The sequence below is a fragment of the Hippichthys cyanospilos genome, chromosome 13 (assembly GCF_059441005.1).
Source record: "Hippichthys cyanospilos isolate Australia breed blue-spotted pipefish chromosome 13, RoL_Hcya_1.0, whole genome shotgun sequence".
Lineage (NCBI taxonomy): Eukaryota > Metazoa > Chordata > Actinopteri > Syngnathiformes > Syngnathidae > Hippichthys > Hippichthys cyanospilos.
This window is the reverse complement of record NC_142381.1, coordinates 6,605,583-6,626,005: the sequence shown is the minus strand read 5'-3', so window position 1 is coordinate 6,626,005 and position 20,423 is coordinate 6,605,583. Positions and strand designations below refer to the sequence as shown.

Here is a 20,423-nt window from a genome sequence, read left to right as displayed (position 1 = left end):
ACTTCATAGGAATAGAGCCTCTGCCTGCTTTTTGATTAACATGTCTTTCGTATTACTGAAAGCATATGATTGATTTCATTTTTTTAAACCTGGTTCTGGTATGTTACTGTATTATAATGATTATACTTGTAAGAAGTTTGAGAAGCATTGTTGTAGAATGGTGATCTAACCCCAAGTACAATCCTGTCCCTCATGCATTTGTTTCCTGTGTCATGCTGTTAACCCCCCCCCCCCCCCCCCCCCCCCCACACACACACACACACACACACAGTCGCACACAACCACACGCACACATGTACACACTTGCACCCATACACACACAAGAATTGGACCAGCATATCCTACCTCCTGCTTCATGTACCATCTGCCTTTTTGTTCCTCAGCACATGACTATACACATGATTGTAATGTACTTTTTGTTCTTGTTCGTATCAATTGAGTTAATTATATCTCATTTAAACATTTTTAAACTAGTTTCAGAGCGTTATTTCAGCAACAAAGCTTTTAACAGAACGTTTCTTCCCTGTTATCCCACGGTTTGTTTTCATTATTTTGTCAACACGGCTTTGCGTGACCCCGACGCCGTTCATTTAGCTTCTGGTTTGCTTTGTTTACTCAAATTTTCCCTTTCCTCTAATCTAATCTCTCCATCTTGCTGAATTCATTTCTTCTTGTTAAAAGTCTCTCTCACTTGAGCACGTTTGTTCGCCATCTGCATAATACAATTGTTTAAAGATCTCCTCCTGTGAATTGTAATCTTGTTGTTGTTTTGTTTTACTTAAAAAAAAGGTATTTAATTACTGCACAAAATTCATGACACAAAGCAACATGTTGCTGACCTAAATAAATTCAAAGTTGAGTCAGAAAAAACACAATTAGCATTGATTGACAGACACCTACTTACAATTGTTTTCTATGGACATAAACCAAGGCAAGTCTGTTTATTACAATGCACTTAGTCCGAAACTTTATGTAGATCGTTGTTTTGAAGGCACTATTATATCACAATCCTTAACATTATTTCAATCATTAACAATAACAATGATGTGTTGAAACAGAATGCTGTGGCAAATATTTTTCATATCATAACTGGGTTATTATTTTGGGAGGGAGGGGTCAATGAAAGTTTGACACAACCTGGAGGTCAGTACGACACCATTCATGGTCTGTGACCAATCCTGCCTTTTTTTTTTCCTCCTGCTATCTGCCCATCTCCAGGCAGTCGACGGGCCGTAACACCGCCGGATCGGGTGACGAGACGTTTGCCATTCCCTCTCTGCGGGCGCCTGCTTCAATTTTCTTTTCATCTCGACGCGGAATGTAATCAATTCCATTCTCAGGTGGAATGGAATTGATCTGATCCCTCAGGTGGTATGTAAGCAATTTTACTCCCCCGTGTGGAATGTAATCAATTGTCTCACAATTAGCATCAACATAGCACTTCCACTGCACGCTCTCCCTGAAAAAATATGATCTGGCCACGAGTCAGAGAAGTGCTTGGCCGCCTTTATTGGGCAGAGGCACCTGTTCCAAAATAAAAAATAAATATACAATGCAATTTACTAACATATGTACCGTAGTTTCCATGTTAAATGTGTTCTTTCATTTGCAACACTATTTCTTAATCAAATGATCAGGATCGTCATGGGGCTCTTGCAGAACTTGCCGATGAAGTGATCGTTTGTATAAAGTGTCGGATTTGGGAAACATCTAAACATGTAGTTTAGTAGCCCTCAAAAACTGGAGTTAGACTTCCCAGAGCTTCGCAGAAAAGGAAAAAGCAGCAGTGACAGTGTGGAACCAACGGCTTTGGCTCCATCAGGATTTTCACTTCCTGTAGGCGCTTTTCTGCTCAGGTTCCCCTGCTGCTGTGGCTACCTGCCCACCTTCTGTCGGGATTTATTTCTGGGGCCCACCACCACATACTCCCACCTCCTCCTCCCCTTTCCCGATGTCCACCTCGGAGCTTTGACATATGTGGTCCATCACAAATTCATTCCTGACCCTTCCACCCTTCTCTTTCCAGTTTTGCACCGGAACGTCTCCTGTTTATTCATCCATACATTCATGCGTTGATTTTTGTTTTGTGATCATCGTTACTGCTAATGTTACAGTATAGCATATCGAGGCCAAGGGAAGACCATGCTGTGTCTTGCCTTTCCTGCAGTCTTTCTCCATGTGTCCATGTGTCATCTTTCAGCAATCAAATGTTGGACGAGACAGATTCAGGCAGTTTTTCTTCACCTTCTGTCGCAGCTCTAAAGGGCAAGTTAAACACTCTGTAAAGGTTATCTTTAATGTATTAATGATGCACACACAGGATAGGCTACGTTTAACCATGGTTGCACCTCTGGTCATTCTCCAAACATGATGGACTCAAGATTGGGTTCTCAAGTATTTGGTGCTGTACAATACATTTTTGATCATGATCACGGGTTTGTCTGGCATATAATAAAAAACCTGGGTGAACACGATTCAATGATGGAGTAGTCTTCTCCAAACCAAGAGACCAGTATCCCCCTGGCCAGATGATCGTGATCGTTACAAAGGCTCAGGTAGATTTCAAACAGGGTACAGACCAAAGGTAATAATTTTATTTTAAAATATTCATCTTACTCCTTATTATTCGGAGTATGTTTATGCAGCAGAGAAGGCCTTGCTGACCCCCACGGCCAACCACTGCTCGGATAACTTTCATCCCAATAAACTCTGAAGTACAGACAGTGTCATTTAACAGCATTACTAAATATAATTCAGACGCGAGTAACAAACAGTGCAACATACTATAACATCATATGCATAATGAAATGATGCACTTTGCCATCATTGCATGATAAGTGGCTCCTTTTACAGAAATATTCAAAAGGCCTTGTGTGAGTATGCCAGGGTCAGACCTGATTATCTCCACTATTTATCACAATGATTTGTCACCCCCACCCCACTCCCCTTCTTTAAAGCTCTCGCCTTGCTCTTATCTGATGTTGAACACCAAGCACGGGCTGTTTGGATTGATGTGGGCCGCAGCACCCGAGTGCCACGTTGATAAGGCAGAGCACAGCCCACATCTTTATTCACGTGCATACTGTACGTACTTACATACAGTTGGTGGAGTAGATACCAGCACCACCCTCATTAGTCTGCCTCCAGGCCATGCATTTTGTTTTGCAGGGCTGACACAAGACACTACAAGACGCTACACAACTACACTACTATGATGAGGTTGCGTCCAAATCAACTGGAAGCAACAGTGAAGTCGTTTACTTTGGCCAAGCAACTATTAAAAGGGTAGAAGAAGAAGATAACCATTTGTGAGAGTCGTACTTAGTTTATTGTTTATCTTCATTTATTTTTTTTATATTTCTCTTCAGATAACCAAAGACCAACAAAAGTGTCTAATCAAGGAGATTTTGAAGACAAATCACCCTCTCTTTGGCACATTACAGATGGTACGTATTCTTTGACTTGTTAGACTCTTAGAAAACAAGGATGACTTGGAAAGACTTGGAATTCAACATCACTGCTGTACTTGCATAACTGTTATTCCAACATAAGACTACTGCAAACATTAAAGCATAAAACACAACAGACAAAATAAACCGCAGGCACAATCCACAAACAAAGCAATCTTGGGTCATAAGTACGGCAAAAAAAGAGTTGTTGTTATCATAATACCAGACATAATAAAAGCTAGTGATGAATAATGGTAAAATAAGCTTGAGAAAAAAACAATGGCAGCAAACAGGGGAAAAAAAATCAATTCACAACGATTCAACAGAGAAAAACAGTGAGACTCGAAAAACCAGTACCAGCAAGGTAATAAATGCATAGTAAAATATGTAACAGTTTTTTAGTGTAATTTAGTTTAATTGAAACAAGCGAACTGGTTGACGAGGACAGGTGGACAAAATTAAACGAACAAGACGCTGAAACAAGGGACAAGAACAACTAAGAAAAAAAGACTCAAAACTGGATAATGAACGTTTGATTGTGGCATTTTCCATCCTCTGAATATTTGCGTTTCATTGTTTCATTTATTTAGTTATTTGTATTCATTTTTGTTGCATACAAAATATTTATTTTATGAATAAATTAAAAAACTGCACAAAATTCCATTCTTTCAATGCAATTCAAGGGAAAATACTATCTTGTTTAAAAAAAACATATATATATATATATATATATATATATATATATATATATATATATATATATATATATATATATATATATATATATATATATATATATATATATATGATATGATATGCCGTCATAAAAAATAATAGATGACTCAAAAAAAGGTCAAACAAGGCCTCTGTATTTATGATCTTGCAGGAAATGTTGATAGGGGTCCCTGAATGATGTGCCAAGATTTTTTTTTCTACTGCCAGCATTCATGCACTTAACTACTTCAAGACATGAGCCATAGCTAATCTTGATTTTCTTCGGGTCCCACACTCATATCCTCCTACCAAATGTTTACATTAGTTATTCTCAAACCTTAAGATCATTCAAGGTAAGCTCAAAAACATATTTGAGTCTCTTTTGTTCTTTTTTTTCTAAATTCACGGCCCAAAATGCAATTTCACTATTGCCAATATGAAAATGCAACCAGCAAATCCAGTTGGACTTGACAACATGAAATTTTGGACATTCATGAGTGGACCCCACATAAATAATATCAAGAAGACAAAATCCACAAGAAGACTGCCATTGGTAGTATTATTGTCATTCAATCATAATACACTGACAGATTCTTTCTCAGACATTGGAAATGTTGTTTGGCAACAAACATCTTCACCATCTGGTTGGGGGCTAAAAAGAGAGCGAGCTCGTTGTACTGATGTAAGTTTAACATCTTAACAGCAATCGAAACAGTTGAGTACTGGCTCAGGCCTGGAGGCCTGCAGACGCGATGTGGGGAGGCACAGTTGACAATCTGGACAAAATGTGTGTGCGTGCATGTGTGTACGAGTGCGTGTCTGTGCATGTGTGTGTGTTTGTTGGAAAGGAGGACCCGGGTGAGAAAAGGGTGGAGATGAGCGCAGTTGAGGGAGTGTCGTCTTCCATTGCATTTGAAGCAATTCAGAAGTTGCCTCCAGCAGAGACAAATAGTTCCACTTCATTCTTTAAGAATCTTTTATCCTTTATTTATTCATTATTTGTGTTTTTTTTTCAGGTAATATTTGTTTTATCCGATGGATTTCAACATGAACACACCAAACATGGCACTACGCCACTTGCGTTGGATTTTGGAAGTTCTTCAGGCGTGAGAAGAAGGAGGAAGGAAAACGACTGACATCAGGTAGCATTTCGTGTACTTGAGCACTTAATCTTTTAGGAAACGTTCCTTTCCTATCCGTCACATTTCGGAGGGCTGGGTTAGAGTGAAATAAATGCTGCTCTTTTGGTACTTGTCCCATTACTGTTGTGGAAGTTGCTTTAAGGCTTTCTACTACCCAAAGAGTTGAGATCCACCACTATATCTCATATTCACTCTTTTGAGTAGATTTTTAATAAACTAAAAGCAAGCTGACAATATACCTGTACATGTATACATGCTTTTATGTGCACATTGTGGACCTTCTTTCGGGAATGTGCTGAAAGTGCAGTGTTTACAAAGTGAATTCTGATTTTGTGAAAAGTTACGGATCAATTGATATGTCACTATAACAGAGTGGACAGTTTGGCTTCACAACATTGAACCACACACATAATATGATGACAATTATCAAACGTAGGTGTCAATATTTATTCTCCAAGCAGCCACTTTTTCACCCTCCACTGGAATAGGAATATTGCAGGTCATAATGTCACTTTTTTTTTTTTTTAAAGGGGAAGATAATACATTGAGAGAAGGTGGACAGCAATTTCAGACGCATGCAAAACATTCGATATTATATGAGAATAGACAGATCACTTTTTAAATCAAATGACTTAATATAAACAATCAAAATGAGTAAATAAACATTGTTGAATATTATTTAAGCACTTGGCACTCACACTGTAGCAGAGAAGTGAATGGGGCATATCAAAATTTATTTCCAAATTTGAGCTACAGGTAAACAACAGAAATTTTTTACCGTTTTGGTCAACTTACGGACATATTTTATTATTTGCGGGCCCGACACAAATCTGACCATAGTGACCATAGCTGCCAGCATGAACTCAATCACAAGCATTGGCTAAAGTACAGATATTGTTGTATCTCACGTTACTATAATATATTCTTGTTCTTTGTTAGTCAGATCAGCAGACATCTCTTGTTATCTGAGGTTAACACTTGTTCTGTTCTTAACCCTGAGTGCTCTTGTCTGGGTTTCCAAATGGGTAAGAAAACACTGCCCTTATTTCCGCTATACGCAAGCCAGGGTGTGCTCGTTTTTTTTTTCTCCTCATATGCATATTGCTGTAATTATAATTAAATCTGCAGCCCTCTTGATTCCTTGGAAATATTCTATCCTTGACCCAAATAGGACCTTTCTGCATTATTGAGCAGCCATCATGGCCTGATAGCTGTTTAGGCCATAGTGCAGGATCTTCAAGAGGGGAACGCTGATTAATGTGACTGTTAAAACCTCTTGAATGAGTCATTTCATCTCATAATCCAAATCTTTTTTGTTTTCAGGGCTATACTGGCTTTCTCTTGGGTGCATCACATCCCATTCATAGCATGAACACTGAAATCATTAATCGTCTTGTTCCTGCTAACATATTGTAGAGTAACTATAAGCAATTCCTCAAAAAGTGGATCACAGCTCAATATCGAGTCCTCGGCTTTAACACAAAGACTCAGAGGCCTTGTTCCTTTGTGACGAAAGATCTGTGCCATACCTACTTAGCACAGAAAACTGTGAATAGATTCATTGTAAAAGTAACATTTTCTTTCCTGTCTGAGGACAAAATGTCTGTTTTTCGTGATTTAATACAGTTCACAGAAAAAATAAATAATCACAGTTTTTGTTGTCAGGCTCGCACAGGCTCTATAAAAGTCATGGGTAATGCTCATATAACCAAAGGGGGATGTCGCATCGCCCAGACAGACATAATGTTCAAATTACCTAATTGGCCACTCTTGGGAGAAGACGGCCACGTTAACATCTAATGACGAAGCTGTCTGGGGAAAAAGGTGACAGTGCCCGCAAAGGGGGACGCGGATGTGCTCAAAATATTCCGCCTTTTCAAGTGACACATGGTGTTAGATAGAATTGGAAAGAAATATGAATTACATATAGTTTGAATGCACGGAGAAGAAATTGGATTTCTTTGAAATTTAGTTCAGAATTTAAATGTACATTTTATGAACGGTTGGATTGATTTACAAATCTCAAATATTGTAATTCAATCCTTTAATTTTTGTTATACAGTACATAAAGAGAGTTAGTTGATAGCTTCCATTTACTTCTTGCTTTTACATAAACTTGTTTCTGTCCGACTTGTTATAGATGCGCCTAATGGCAATAAACCACACGCACGCACACTGCAAAATTTCAGGCTGGGGGGCAGTCACATAAATACCTCAGTGGCATTCCTTGTTTACAAACTCATCCCGTCAATCACTCACTTACCCTGACTTCTGAATGACTGATGTTATGTTTGTGTGTGTCTGTGCATGTGTGCGTGCGCAAGGTTCCACTTTAGCTTTTTAAAACCCAAACAAGCCCCTTACCAAAACCACTCACCTTTAAAGTAGGTGTTACACTTTGAGGGATTTGCATGCATATGGACATAATAGATATTAAAATAAGTGTGAGAAAGTAGGTCATTGTTATTAGCCATGTAGAATCCCTGCATAGGGGGTAGTGTTTATATTACATTTATCTAGTGTTTATAAATTACGTGTTATTACTTATTTTGTTACTGATTATGTTAAAACAGTGAGGAATGACTTGTTACATCGTATTCTTTTGGCATGTGTAAATGGTACCTTATGAAAGGTTCATAAATGTTTTATTACCTAGTTTAAGGCAAGGCGGCTTTATTTATATAGTGCGCTACATATACAAGGTAACTCAAGATTGAGTCTGCCCACATAGTTGAAAAAATACAAAATTGGAAAGCATTGACAAACCAGAATTTAAGGCTATCTTCTTGGCATCAGTATGCACAAGAGCAAGCTCACGTAAAAGTTTTTTGAGACACAGGCATTTGTAGTTGTATTCATAACATTTTTTGATAATATATAAATATGAAGTTGCTGACTTTTTGACTTACAACGTGTTAAATCACCATAAAGAACCGTGCATAAGCCCTTTACAAACTTTTTTTTTTAACTATTTTGCTATGAAGACAAACCGCAGAGTGGCCTAATGTTCTACTGTTTGGTCATAACAATAATTTACCACATAGTTATTAAGCATGCATTCAGTAATCCCTCACTAGAGGTCCCCTTCTGGTACCTTGTAACAACATAGTCATAAACACATTTCAGATCTGTATTCTGATTATAAGCACTGACAACATAGCTAAAGGCTAACAAACTGTCTGCGGAATGTAAGAAATGTCAGAGAGTGCTGGCTGAATGTGTGACATGTTTCGGTAATGGATTCTCCTGGGAAGTTGTTGGGGGCAAGTTGAAAGGTCAGAGGCATCAGCACACTGATGAGATTCAGGAGAAGCTCATAAAGCTGCCACACTATTTCTTTTTTATTTATTTATTTTTTTACCTCCACCATGGAGGACAAGTCAGAGGGCAGTGGAGGGCATAAAAACAGGTGGACCAATTTGGGATTTGTCTACTAGCAGTGAACATTTTTTTTATGAATGTCCCATTGTTTGCATCGTCAAATCTTTACAAATGTTAAGTTATTTTTGTTACATCTGAGCATGGATTTTTTATTTTTCGTGTGGGTTTTTGAATGATATGACAAGGAAGAAGCAAAAACTGATGATGACAGTTGACTTTTACTTATGTGCTAATTTTTGAGCCACCTCTTTAGGAAATCTTATTTTCAAATGGACAAACATTTCCATAATGGTTTCTTGAACTTTTTTTTTTTTTTTTTGCAATCATGACACAGAAAGAAGCATATTGCGTTTTAGCAGTGCTTCTCAATTATTTATTTATTTTTTTTGCAAAAAACAGCGCTAACGCTAAATAAGATCCTCATCTATAAAAGTTGTAAAAGTATACCTAAAATTGTATCATGTAATATAAATGATCAAAACGGTTTACTATTTAAAATGTTTATACAGGTTACAAGTTAGACTAAAGCTGAAAAAAATAACCAAGTGAATAAAAGTCCCTAAAAAAAAAATGCCAATCCTTATTTGATTGGAAAACTGCAGAAATGTTGTGGCTTTTTGTTTATGGTTCAAGTGAGTTTTTAATGCCTTTCCTACACATTAATCAAATTCTACAGTGAACTTTATACAAGAAGCACTGAAGCGAATCGTTCTGTTTTCTACACTGTAAACATCCACGTGGGCTGTGACACGCCCCACCCTTCCATGCTGTAATGGAGGTTCAAGGTATAGGCATGAGGATGGATTAGGCAACAAATTGAAAACACACAAACAATCATGAACTCCATTTGAGGCTAATGAACGCTGTCAGCCACGTAATGGATCCCACACATCAGCAGCAGTACCCTCGTTTCTGCCTGTACACACGCACACTCATCACGGAGAGCGTTTATTTACTAATGTTTGTCCATTTATTCCACATTTAGTGAAGAAAAGCTAACAAAAGTATAAATCAAACCCTAAACGAGGTTATGTGTTTACTGCCAAGTCATCAAACTTCAACCTCGCTCCGCCCACTTGCAGTGAGCAAAACTCTAACCCTCAGCCAATTTACTGTCGTCAGTGTTTTTCGAGGGCACAGTTTATAGGTTGTTAGCTATCAAATAAAATCTCTAGGAGGAATAAGCGCTTTTTTTTTTCTCACAGGTCCACTCATGATGTCTTGTAGGAACCTCAGAAAGGGTCTAAATCAGGGGTGTAAACTATTTTATGAACAAATGGAAAAAAAATTGTAGGAAACTTCCATTCTTTTTATCCAATTTAAGTGAAAATGCTATTTTGAGATGCATAAGGAGCAAATAGGAAGTTATTTGACTTTATTCATCTTTATTTTTTTATTTAATTTTCAACAATACATTTACAGTTGACTGCTGCTATTTGAGAGGAATTGGAACCAGACCCATGCGCATCACAAAAATCAACGGAAAATTGACACTAAAAGTTTTTAAGATAGATAGTATGATTTTACCTGTCCGGCCTGCCTTAGAAGAGATTTTCCTCCATGTGGCCCCTGAGCTAAAATGAGTTTGACATCGCCGGTCTACTGTAAAAAGTAGACATCCAGCACCTTTTGCAGTATGTGTTCTTGTGACTTTTTGTGGTTCTAGTTTGATAGTGGATTTCATTCTTCCTCCACATAAAATTACTGGACAGGTTTTAAAAACTCATCAAAAAAGCCCCAGAAGACTCTAAAATGGCTCCTTCAAATCAAACTAACAAACTTTCCGTGTTCTGTTTTTTGCACACAGTACAAGTCTTTCATGAGACCTGGTTTAAATCTCACAGTCCTGACACTGTATCGTGCAATGCTGATCTAAATCCTACTTGGTATGTTCAATTCTGATCCCTCTGGCCTTCCATTGTTGTGGTTTTCTTCACTTTTTTTGACATAAACTTAAGGTAATATTATACAATTCTGGTCTCTCTTGCACTATGGTGGCAGAGTCAAGTTCTCGCTCTTCCGTCCAGACAAACATCGCAAAATGCGGTGACGATCTGAGCGAAACTGTCCAACCTTTCCTTCGCCTACTGTTTATCTGAATTAGTCACTTCCTGTTCTTGCTCTGAATCACTAGCTAACAGCCAATCAGACAGTGTATATAGATGTCCAGGCTCTTCGTGACTTCCGATGTCGGACTGGTGTGTTTAGTCTTGAACTCCTCAAAATGCTGAATGATTTACTCTAAGAACATTCATGACGACGAAATGAAACAATCCCATCTCTGTACTTGATCGCCAACAATTCATTGTTTGTGTTGTGGTCGCGGTAGCGGGGAAGTGTGGAGTTTTTCAGTTTCTCTGGTGACATAAATCCAGCTGGAATGATGATTGATTGGGAGCATTTATGCTTTCAGAGTCTGCAGGGGAAGAAACACCCACAAACATACACGCTCACGGTGCAACCTGCAGCCACTTGTCGAGCTAGATCACATTTCTCTGCAGCCCTCATTTTTCCCAGGAACGTCACATGAGGACCCGCAGCACTTCTGTCATGGCCCCCTCACACCCCTTAAAACGTCCAAATGGATCACATTTTATTTTAAATTGCTGTTGCTGAGGTCACATGAATGCTGCGGCTTCTTCTCCACTGAAGAGCGCGAATGAAACTGAATGCAGCCCAGCAGGTTCTGGATAATGAAACTTTTTCTCCTGTGTCAGGACTTGTCATGTTCACATGAATTTCAATTACAAGTCAGGGAACGTTATACAGTAGGCTATATACAACTTCTAAGTCTCTAAAACTCTGGTTTAGTCACAATATGTAGCTGATAGTGAGTGTCTCATGTGATTTTATCAAGGCACAGGCAGACAGATTCTGAGCGCAGTGGCCGAGTAGACATTTAATTCATAAATATGACAGCAGCATTGGAAAATCCCTTTGAACACTCCAGAAATCAACCCAGTGAACAACATTTTGTCAACAAAAGTATTTTTAAAGAGCTTGTATCATAGTATGTTAAACTTTCACAACGAATTGTAAGTATGTATATGATTGTATGAGTGGCTGCTGTGCCCCTTTAATGACGTACTCTCAGTGAACTGCCTACTGCTGCTGGGGTGCCTCAGGGTTCCATTTTGGGCCCTCTCCTTTTTTCAACACAATGTTACTTTTGGGATCTCGTTTTAGAATGCACAATGTCTCGTTCTATTGTTTTGCAAATGATGTTCGGATCTATCTGCCGTTAAAAATAAATGACCCAGCCTCTGTCCAGAATTTATTAGACTGCCTTAAAAATATCCGGTCTTGAATGGAAGGAAACTTTCTCCCTTTAAACAAAAGCAAGACTGAGATCATTTTATTTGGCCAATGAAACCTCCTCCCGACAGGTAATCTTGGCTCTGTCAGTTTTACCTTCCTGTGATAACCAGCATAGTGACAATTATGAAGTGCCTGTAATGAAAATGAGTTTGGTACCCCTGGTAAATGATGCATTCATCAACTGATTGGTGCCTGCATGCTATCTAAACTAAGTGGGATGCTGTGTTGAGATGACAATGATGCCTAAAATCACACGCTCCTGAAACCCAAACAGTCACCCAGAGCATACTAATCTGATCCCGCGTCGCCTCCGCGCTGCCGATAAAGCACCTGCACCGTCATCATCGCCGTCATCATCATCACCATTGCCGTCATCCTCCGCTGGAGCCTACCTATGCCGTATCCGGGCGAGCGTTTTGCACAATCCCGTCAGGATGTTCAGATAAGACACGATAGCGGCGTTGCTTTCTAACTCAGCTGTAGGACTCACTGCATTTGTCTTTAGGAAGAGGCGGAAAAACATCACTTTTTTACCAACACTGATTGCAGATCACGGCGTCCCTGTGCTTGGCACGCTTCGGTGCAGATTAGTGGCCAGGCATGTCATTGAGGCGGCCGGTGAGGCTTGTCGCGCAACACAATTTACGTCAATCCAGACGGCAGGATTAAAATCAATCATTAACGAGGGATGTCAGAAAACCTCCAGGTCTGGTTTCACAAAACTGTCAAACCCAGAACTTTTTCCTTTCACTTTTACGTTGTTCCTGCCCAACGAGCGGCTTAAAGCAGACTAGCCCGTAAAAAGCCATGGTCTCTGTCTTTTTTCCGGTTGTGCTTTTTTTTGTTTTCTTTTTTATCTACTATGATGCTGCACAACCATCCGCGTGGGGATGTGTTGCCAACCAGCATCAGACTGACAGACAGTCCGTCAGCACTGGCCAACCGACATTTTGCTGACAGAACACCGAATGAAAAAAACGACGGACTAAGCCTGCTGGAACAATAGATTTTCATCCATTGTTATCAGTCCCCCAAAAATTCCTTCCCAAAATGGCATTATCTAGTAATATCCGCACAACCTTGCTTTTTACTTGTTGTGTATGTGACAGATGATATGTGCTCAAACATGACTTTTGTTTCATGTAAGCGCCTCTGTAAATACTTTTTGAAACAATGACTCCAGAGCCCGAAGACTGTGTGAAAAACATTCATGCTCTCAAGTGGCCGTGATTGCACATTGTATAACTGGAGGTTTGAATATTAGGGAATTTGCCGATGAAACTGATGATAGAAGTGCTGGAAATGATGATGGAAATGCCATAAATCGTGGGTGTCAAACTCAAGGCCCGGGGGCCAAATCATTTTATGTGGCCCCAGAAATGCTATTTATAACTTCAAGATTCTAACTAAATTACTATATTTGCAAATTGTATTGAACTTGAAAACATTTTGTTTAGGAAATAACAAGCACTTTTTTTGCTTACCAATCATCCTTTTGTACAGTTTTCACTGATTTCAAAACTAGGTAAATGTGTGACGATCACACTTAAAATCGATTTGACGTTACAGTCATAATGGCCCTCTGATAGAAACTAGAAGTAAAATTTGGCCCACGATAAAAATGTGCTTGACACCCCTGCCATAAGTGATGACTGAAGTGGCGTTAACAATTGGCGCAACGACCGAGGATCACAGTATGGGAAGAATTCCAAAAACGATTGACCAATGACAACACAAGAAAACCCACATACCGACGGGACTGTAAAGGACGAGCCATCAAAAAATGTAAAATGCCCACCTCTAATTTTTACAATGATAAACCCATTCTCCTGGACATAACATAGTTCTGACATAAAATTAAAACAGTGCATTCAGGTTGGCAGCTGATGCATATTTGCTGCTATGAGCATGGAAAATCTACATCGCAATGACGCCAAAATCATGTAAAGCCATCTCCTTGCAGCATATATTCCTCCACTATTTGTTTGACTTTTGATTCCATTTCGCCAAACAAATGCCAGTGTCTTTGAGAGTTAATAGAAGTAGCATGTGACCGAATCAAATACAGTGGGACCAGCGCCTTACATTCCCACTGAAATCAATTTATCCCACCACCCTGAAAACTCTGTGATGATTTAGCAAGAGCCATTTGAGTTGCAACTTGTTGCCTGTGCCCATGGCTGTCAGAGAATAATTGCAGGGAGATTTGCAGGGGCTGCCACCTGCCTTAAAATGCTCAAAGGCAACTTTTGTCTTCTGGTACTTTGCGTTGCGCTTACTCAAAGCAAGTCGGAACAAGAGTTGTAGTATTGTGTTTGATTTTGTTGCTTTTGGTGGACTGGAGGACACTGAAAGAGAGATTTAAGTGAGTGTGTGTGTGCGTGTGTGTATTTATTGCCCCTGTATAGTGATATAGTTTAATTGAAATAAGTTTTGCTTGAACAGGCAAGATGAGATTTGCCACCAAGACCCAATATTTGATTATTAATCAAAATGCTGCAATCAACCATTAATTTTATTAAAAACATTTTCATCGTAAAGTTTGATTTTCACCTTCACTCTATGTGTTAAGACTTTAGAGAATGGAGTTAAATGCTTTCCATGTGGTCTAAATCATTCATGCGTTTTTTTTGTGTCCTTTCCAGACAACAAACGATGAAAATGCGACTCCCAAAAATGGCTTCATCACTACTGACTTTCTTGCTAATATTAGCCACAGCGCTGCTAAATTCCGTACAAGGTGAAGGAATATTGGCAGAACTCAAAGCCGGATCCCCATTGAGATTCACGCACCACCTCTACAACGCGACCATCGACGAGAACTCGGGCGTAGGGTCATATGTAGAGACGCCGGTGAAAATGGGACTGGAGATGACAGACACCTTCTGGCAAATTAAATATATGATTGTCTCCGGGGACGACGCCGGCTATTTCCAAGCGGAGGGTATCAAAGTTGGAGATTTTTGCTTTCTTAGAATCAAAACCCAACATGTGGCACTCCTAAACAGGGAAGTGAGGGATGCCTACACACTGACCGTGGAGGCCACAGAGAGCACTCAGGAACTCCAAGCCAGGACCAAAGTCTTTGTCCAGATCCTGGACACAAACGACCTCAAGCCTCTTTTCGACCCATCCTCATATACCCTGGCTATCCCGGAAGACACACCACTTCAGTCCAGTCTCATCAGGGTTAGTGCGGCGGATGCGGACATGGGCAGCAATGCGGAGTTCTATTATTCCTTCACCGACAAATCCCATCCGTTTGTGGTGGACCCTTTCAGCGGCACTATCAGCTTGCTAAAGAAACTCAACCACACCCGCAGTGAACGATACGAGCTCACCGTATTAGCTGAGGATAGAACCAAAAAGATCTCTGGTGTTCAGAAATTTGGCAATGTTGCCAAGGTCAGCGTGAAAGTACAAAAAGCTTCCACGGCTTCTCCAATAATCAAACCCCCAGCTGAACCGGCAGTGTCCGCAGACGGCACAGTAACAATCAGCGTGTATGTCGAGGCAGGCCTGAAGCCCGTCAAATCTCTACAAGTCATTGACGGTGATCCACACAAAAACTTTGAAGTCATCCCCAAGGGACCGCAAGGAAGTGACTTCCAAATAGTCTCGACCAAGAAGATCATCTGGTCACAAAGTCCTTTTGGGCTCAATCTGTCCTTGCAAGCTCACGACATCAGTTCCCCCAGTTTGCTGTCTCCCATTGCTAAGATCCACATCCCTGCATTTCATTACCGACCTATGTCATTCTTGGAGGATGTCTATATTGTTGTCCTCAGCGAGATGTCTCCACCAAAAACCTTTGTTGCAATGGTTTCAGTTGATTCCGCAAATGTGATATATAGTATCAAAACCAACCAAGACAGCTCTAAATTCAAAATAAATCCCAAAAGCGGGATTATCATCACCAGGGAGACGTTTGACTATGAGGTTCAGAAACAGTATGAGTTTGAGATACTGGCCAATGAAGGTGAAGCCAAGGCTCATGTTGTGGTCAAGATTGCAGATGAGAATGACAACAGTCCAGAGTTCACACTGTCCGCCTATCGGGCCACGGTAGATGAAAACACCCCCATTGGCAGTAGCCTGTTGAAAATAAACGCGACAGACAAAGATGATGGAAAACACAGCTTTGTGACTTACGCCATTGCCAATGCAGACCTGCCATTCACAATAGACCCCTTTACGGGTGTTATCTTCACTACGGAGCACTTGGACTTTGAGCTTATGAAGCGATGGTACCACCTGAGGGTTTGGGCCTCAGACAGTGGCGAGCCATTCAGTCGGGTCAGCGAGTGCGCTGTGACAATCACCCTGAACAATGTTAACGACAACGTGCCTCTTTTTGAGAGAGTGGGCTGCAATGTCACAGTACCCCCAGATACCGCTGTCGGCCATGCGATTGTGGCGCTGTCAGCTATTGACATAGATGAGCTGCAGCAGCTGCGCTATGTCATTGAGTCGGGCAACGAGCTCCAGATATTTGCCATTGACTCTGTGTCAGGCGAGGTTACCCTGAAGCGTGCAATCCCGGCGGGTGTACACTCATTCAATTTGGGAATTGTGGCCTCTGACGGGGAGCACAACTCAGAGACATCAGTCGTTCGGGTGACGGTCACCAGCGTAGGTGACGAGCCGACAGTTAGCTGTCAGGAAACATTCATTTTCAAACAGCTCACTGAGAAACTGATAGAATCAATCAAACCCATATGGACTGAGGATGTGGAAGATACTTCTTCTGATATCCATATCACAAACAGACACTCACCCATATTTGACGCCGACGTTCCCAGCTCTCTGGATCTTCGCGAGGACTACCCACTAAATTCAACAGCGGTCTGTTTGCATGCGTCTGACCGTGACTCAGGCTTCAATGGCATGATTGCATACGCCATCTCCGGGGGGAATGAAGATGGCTGCTTTGTCATTGACACCTTATCCGGCAACCTTCGTCTTGTTTGTTCGCTCGACCGAGAAAGTAAAGAGTTTTACATTCTCAATGTCACCGCCTATGACCTAGGATCCCCGCAGAGGTCAACTTGGAAATTTCTTGCTGTGAACGTCATGGACGTCAATGACAACCCGCCTCTTTTCGATCAGCCCAGACATGTGATTCGCATCCCTGAAAACACCAAAATAGACTCTGTTGTTTTCACAGCACATGCAACAGATTCCGATGCAGATGCGAATGGTAATGTCAAGTACAGCATGCTGACGTCCACCAAGATGTTCCGGATCGAGGAAGTGACAGGCGAGGTGGTGGTCACGGCTCCTTTGGATAGAGAAACCTCACCCAGGCACGACCTCTGGATAGAAGCCAGGGATCAGTCTAAACTCACCCCCCCCATGTTTTCCACACTCCACCTGATAGTTGTGCTTCAGGACATCAACGACAACCCACCAATGTTTGTAACAAACATCTACAAAGTCAAAGTTCCTGAAGATGTGCCAGTGGGAACCTTACTGGTATGGGTGGAGAGCGTGGATTCAGATCTGGGCAGTGGTGGCCTCATCACCTACAACCTTAAGAACACAGAGAGAGGTATCTTTCGCCTAGACGCCTCCACTGGTGCACTGACCCTGGAGAAGGAGTTGGACTTTGAACGCCGGCCGTCGTACAACCTTTCTGTTCGTGCCGTTGACCATGGCTTTCCGCGATCCCTTTCATCATCCTGCATCGTGGAGATCCAGGTTTTAGATGTCAACGAGAACCTCCACCGGCCACTTTTCTCTGAATTCGTGTACGAGGCTGTGGTGATGGAGGACGCAGTGGCGGGAACGGCGGTGCTCACTGTGACGGCCACGGACAAAGATGTGGGTGAAGATGGTGTTATCCGATACCTCATCCATGACGGCTCTGGTCTTGGAATGTTTGCCATTGATGAGGAAACAGGTGAGATGGGACAGATGTAGGATAAGAATAATTTATGGTACATTTTGAACAATTTTAAAAGATGTACAGTATAATACAGTAATATGCAAGGCAAAACAAAAACACAAAATCGTATGTAGGTCTGAATGCAAGTGTAAATTTCTATACTGTGTGCTTGTGCGTTAGTCCACCTCTTGAGCAAATTCAGCCTGAAAAGACTCTAGAGGGCTACTTATGAAAGTGTGTACTCTATAGGTTTCTTATTAAAGGGTCTGTGCACTCTAAAGCTAAAAATAGCACGTTACAAAAAGAAATAAGATTTATCAAGTCACGCGCATGCATACCCGTCGAAATTGTTCCCTCGATACTGACAATCACAGTTCCAGTGAGGGCAGACACCCAGATTTAACCAAATAAAGTGAATGCAGAGCACAGAATCAATATAAATGAGACGTGCTGTCCAATGCTCATCACAACAGGCAAAACAAAACGGAAGAAATATATTGTCAGAGACTTAAACTGAACTGCTCATCCACATGATGAAAACAAGAAAAGAACTTTTTTTGTTGTTGTTGTTGGCCTTGACGGCACTGAAAATAAAACCTTTTTTTTGTACCAAGGGAAGAGAGAAGGAGAGAGAAACTAAAATAAAGTGCTCAAATTGAAAAGTACTGCAAGGCCCCCAACCTCTCCCCTCCTGGGAAAAAAATAAAATAATAATTGAAAATGGCTTCCGGTTTAATAGTAACAAACAATAAGCACAAAGGTCTTTGTGACACACCTATGACATATCGTTGGAAATAATTGTCATATGGTGTTGATTCTTGGGAGTGTTACTGGGCAAAAAGATTTTTTTTCATGATAATTTTATGTTTACAGAGGGTTGAACACACAAAATTGGTTTGAATAATTTCCAAATTCAGCCTCCGAAGCAACGTGAAATTTTGTGGTGTCGCTCAAGAGTGGACCCTCCAAAAAGTAGCAAAAGGCCATGCCTGAAAAGACACAGGAATTTTGTCCTTTTTCCTCGATGCAGCCATTTTAGGCTATTTTTTCACATTTTTAGTCTGTGGGGTGATGATCACTCTCTACCCCCACCTAGTGTCTTGAGGTGAAACACAAATCAACAAAGAATTTTCAGTTTGCTGACATAGTTTGACCGCCGCTCAACAGAATGTTGCAAAGATTGCAACGAAATCAATGACGGAAATTCTATTAAAATGCATCTCAAAAATTGTAATTATAATGGTTTTATATGGTCCAATATTTGGACACTGATCATTTTTGTACACAAAATCTTGCACGTCCAGCTGCAATCACATCAAAATGTCAGAATCGTTTCATTTGAAAAATGTCAATGTTTTGATCATCTGCTGGAAATTTCAGCTCTGTTTTTTTCCCCATGGATTCTTTTATGACATCATAAAAAAAATCGAAGGACATCTATCATTTTCAACATAGTGCCACAAGGGTTAAAACAAACTCTTCCTAGCCAGTTTCACACAGCCAACACGAAAAGTGGCTTAAGTGTGCATCATGTGTAAGCCTACTAAAATAAAGTTCAGGATGACATGCTCGAAAAGACTGAAAATTTGAAAATGGATGTTGGCTGTGTTGTAATTCTGAAAAACAGTGGTAGAATTGCACTTTTGGCATTTGTGCAACTTGAGTATCCCACTTACAGTATGATAAATAGCAGGCTACTATTTCAATCCCGAAGGTACACCGTGCTTCAGCTGCCGATAGGGCGGGATGACACACAACATGGTATTGCCTCGGGAGCTCGGACAAGGTGCTTTGTCTATTTTTCCATCAATGTGTCTTTTTTTTGCTCAGAGCAACCCCTGCAACCCTCGCAACAAATCACTGCGCATTCCATTAGCCTGCCGCTGCACTTACGGCTCAGATAAAATCAGGGCAGATTGAGTTCTCTGTCAAACGGGGAAAAAAACACCAGATAGTGTGATGGTGTTTTTTCCCAGCTTTGGATATCATAATGGCTCAACAGTGTAGAAAATTGATCGATTTTGCATATTTTTAAGACTCCAGAAGTTGTATTTAAGTTTGGATGTAAGTTTACAAGAAGCCCAAACAAATATACAGGAAATCTGATGCGAGTCCATCATTTGGAATGAAAACTGCTTATTAGAATGATATATGTGAAGGTGCCCATGCTGTCTGGGATGGACACAAAATTAATGAGCGAGAAAATCTTTAACCAAAAATGTATTATTTAATAGCACAAGAAAGTGTGTCCAAACTTTTAAAGCAGACATTGTACAGTATTTGGAACAACTTAACCCTTTAGGTGTCATTTTTTTTTCAACACAATATTACATTTTTGTATCTCTATTTCAAAAGGTTGTAGCTTGAAAATGGTTAGTGATAAAAAATACTCTAAAAGTTACTCAGTACAATATTGCTACTTTAGCACTTAACGGGTTAAAAACATTCAGAAGTATATTAACATCTGGTTTGTGAAAATACCTGAGAGATAAATAATAATAATAATAATAATAATAATAATAATAATAATAA

General features: G+C 40.3%; 1 protein-coding gene across 1 annotated transcript in view; it reads left to right on the top strand.

Moving 5' to 3' along the window:
* The first annotated feature begins 5,259 nt into the window (after positions 1-5,259).
* The window catches only part of fat2 (FAT atypical cadherin 2), a 72,272-nt gene continuing 57,108 nt past the window's right edge, over positions 5,260-20,423 (top strand). Inside the window, exons 1-2 of the mRNA XM_088431812.1 lie at positions 5,260-5,305; positions 14,650-17,906. Coding sequence (XP_088287938.1) covers positions 14,660-17,906 — 3,247 coding nt within the window. The 5' untranslated portion in view covers positions 5,260-5,305; positions 14,650-14,659. The remainder of the gene's footprint in view (positions 5,306-14,649; positions 17,907-20,423) is intronic.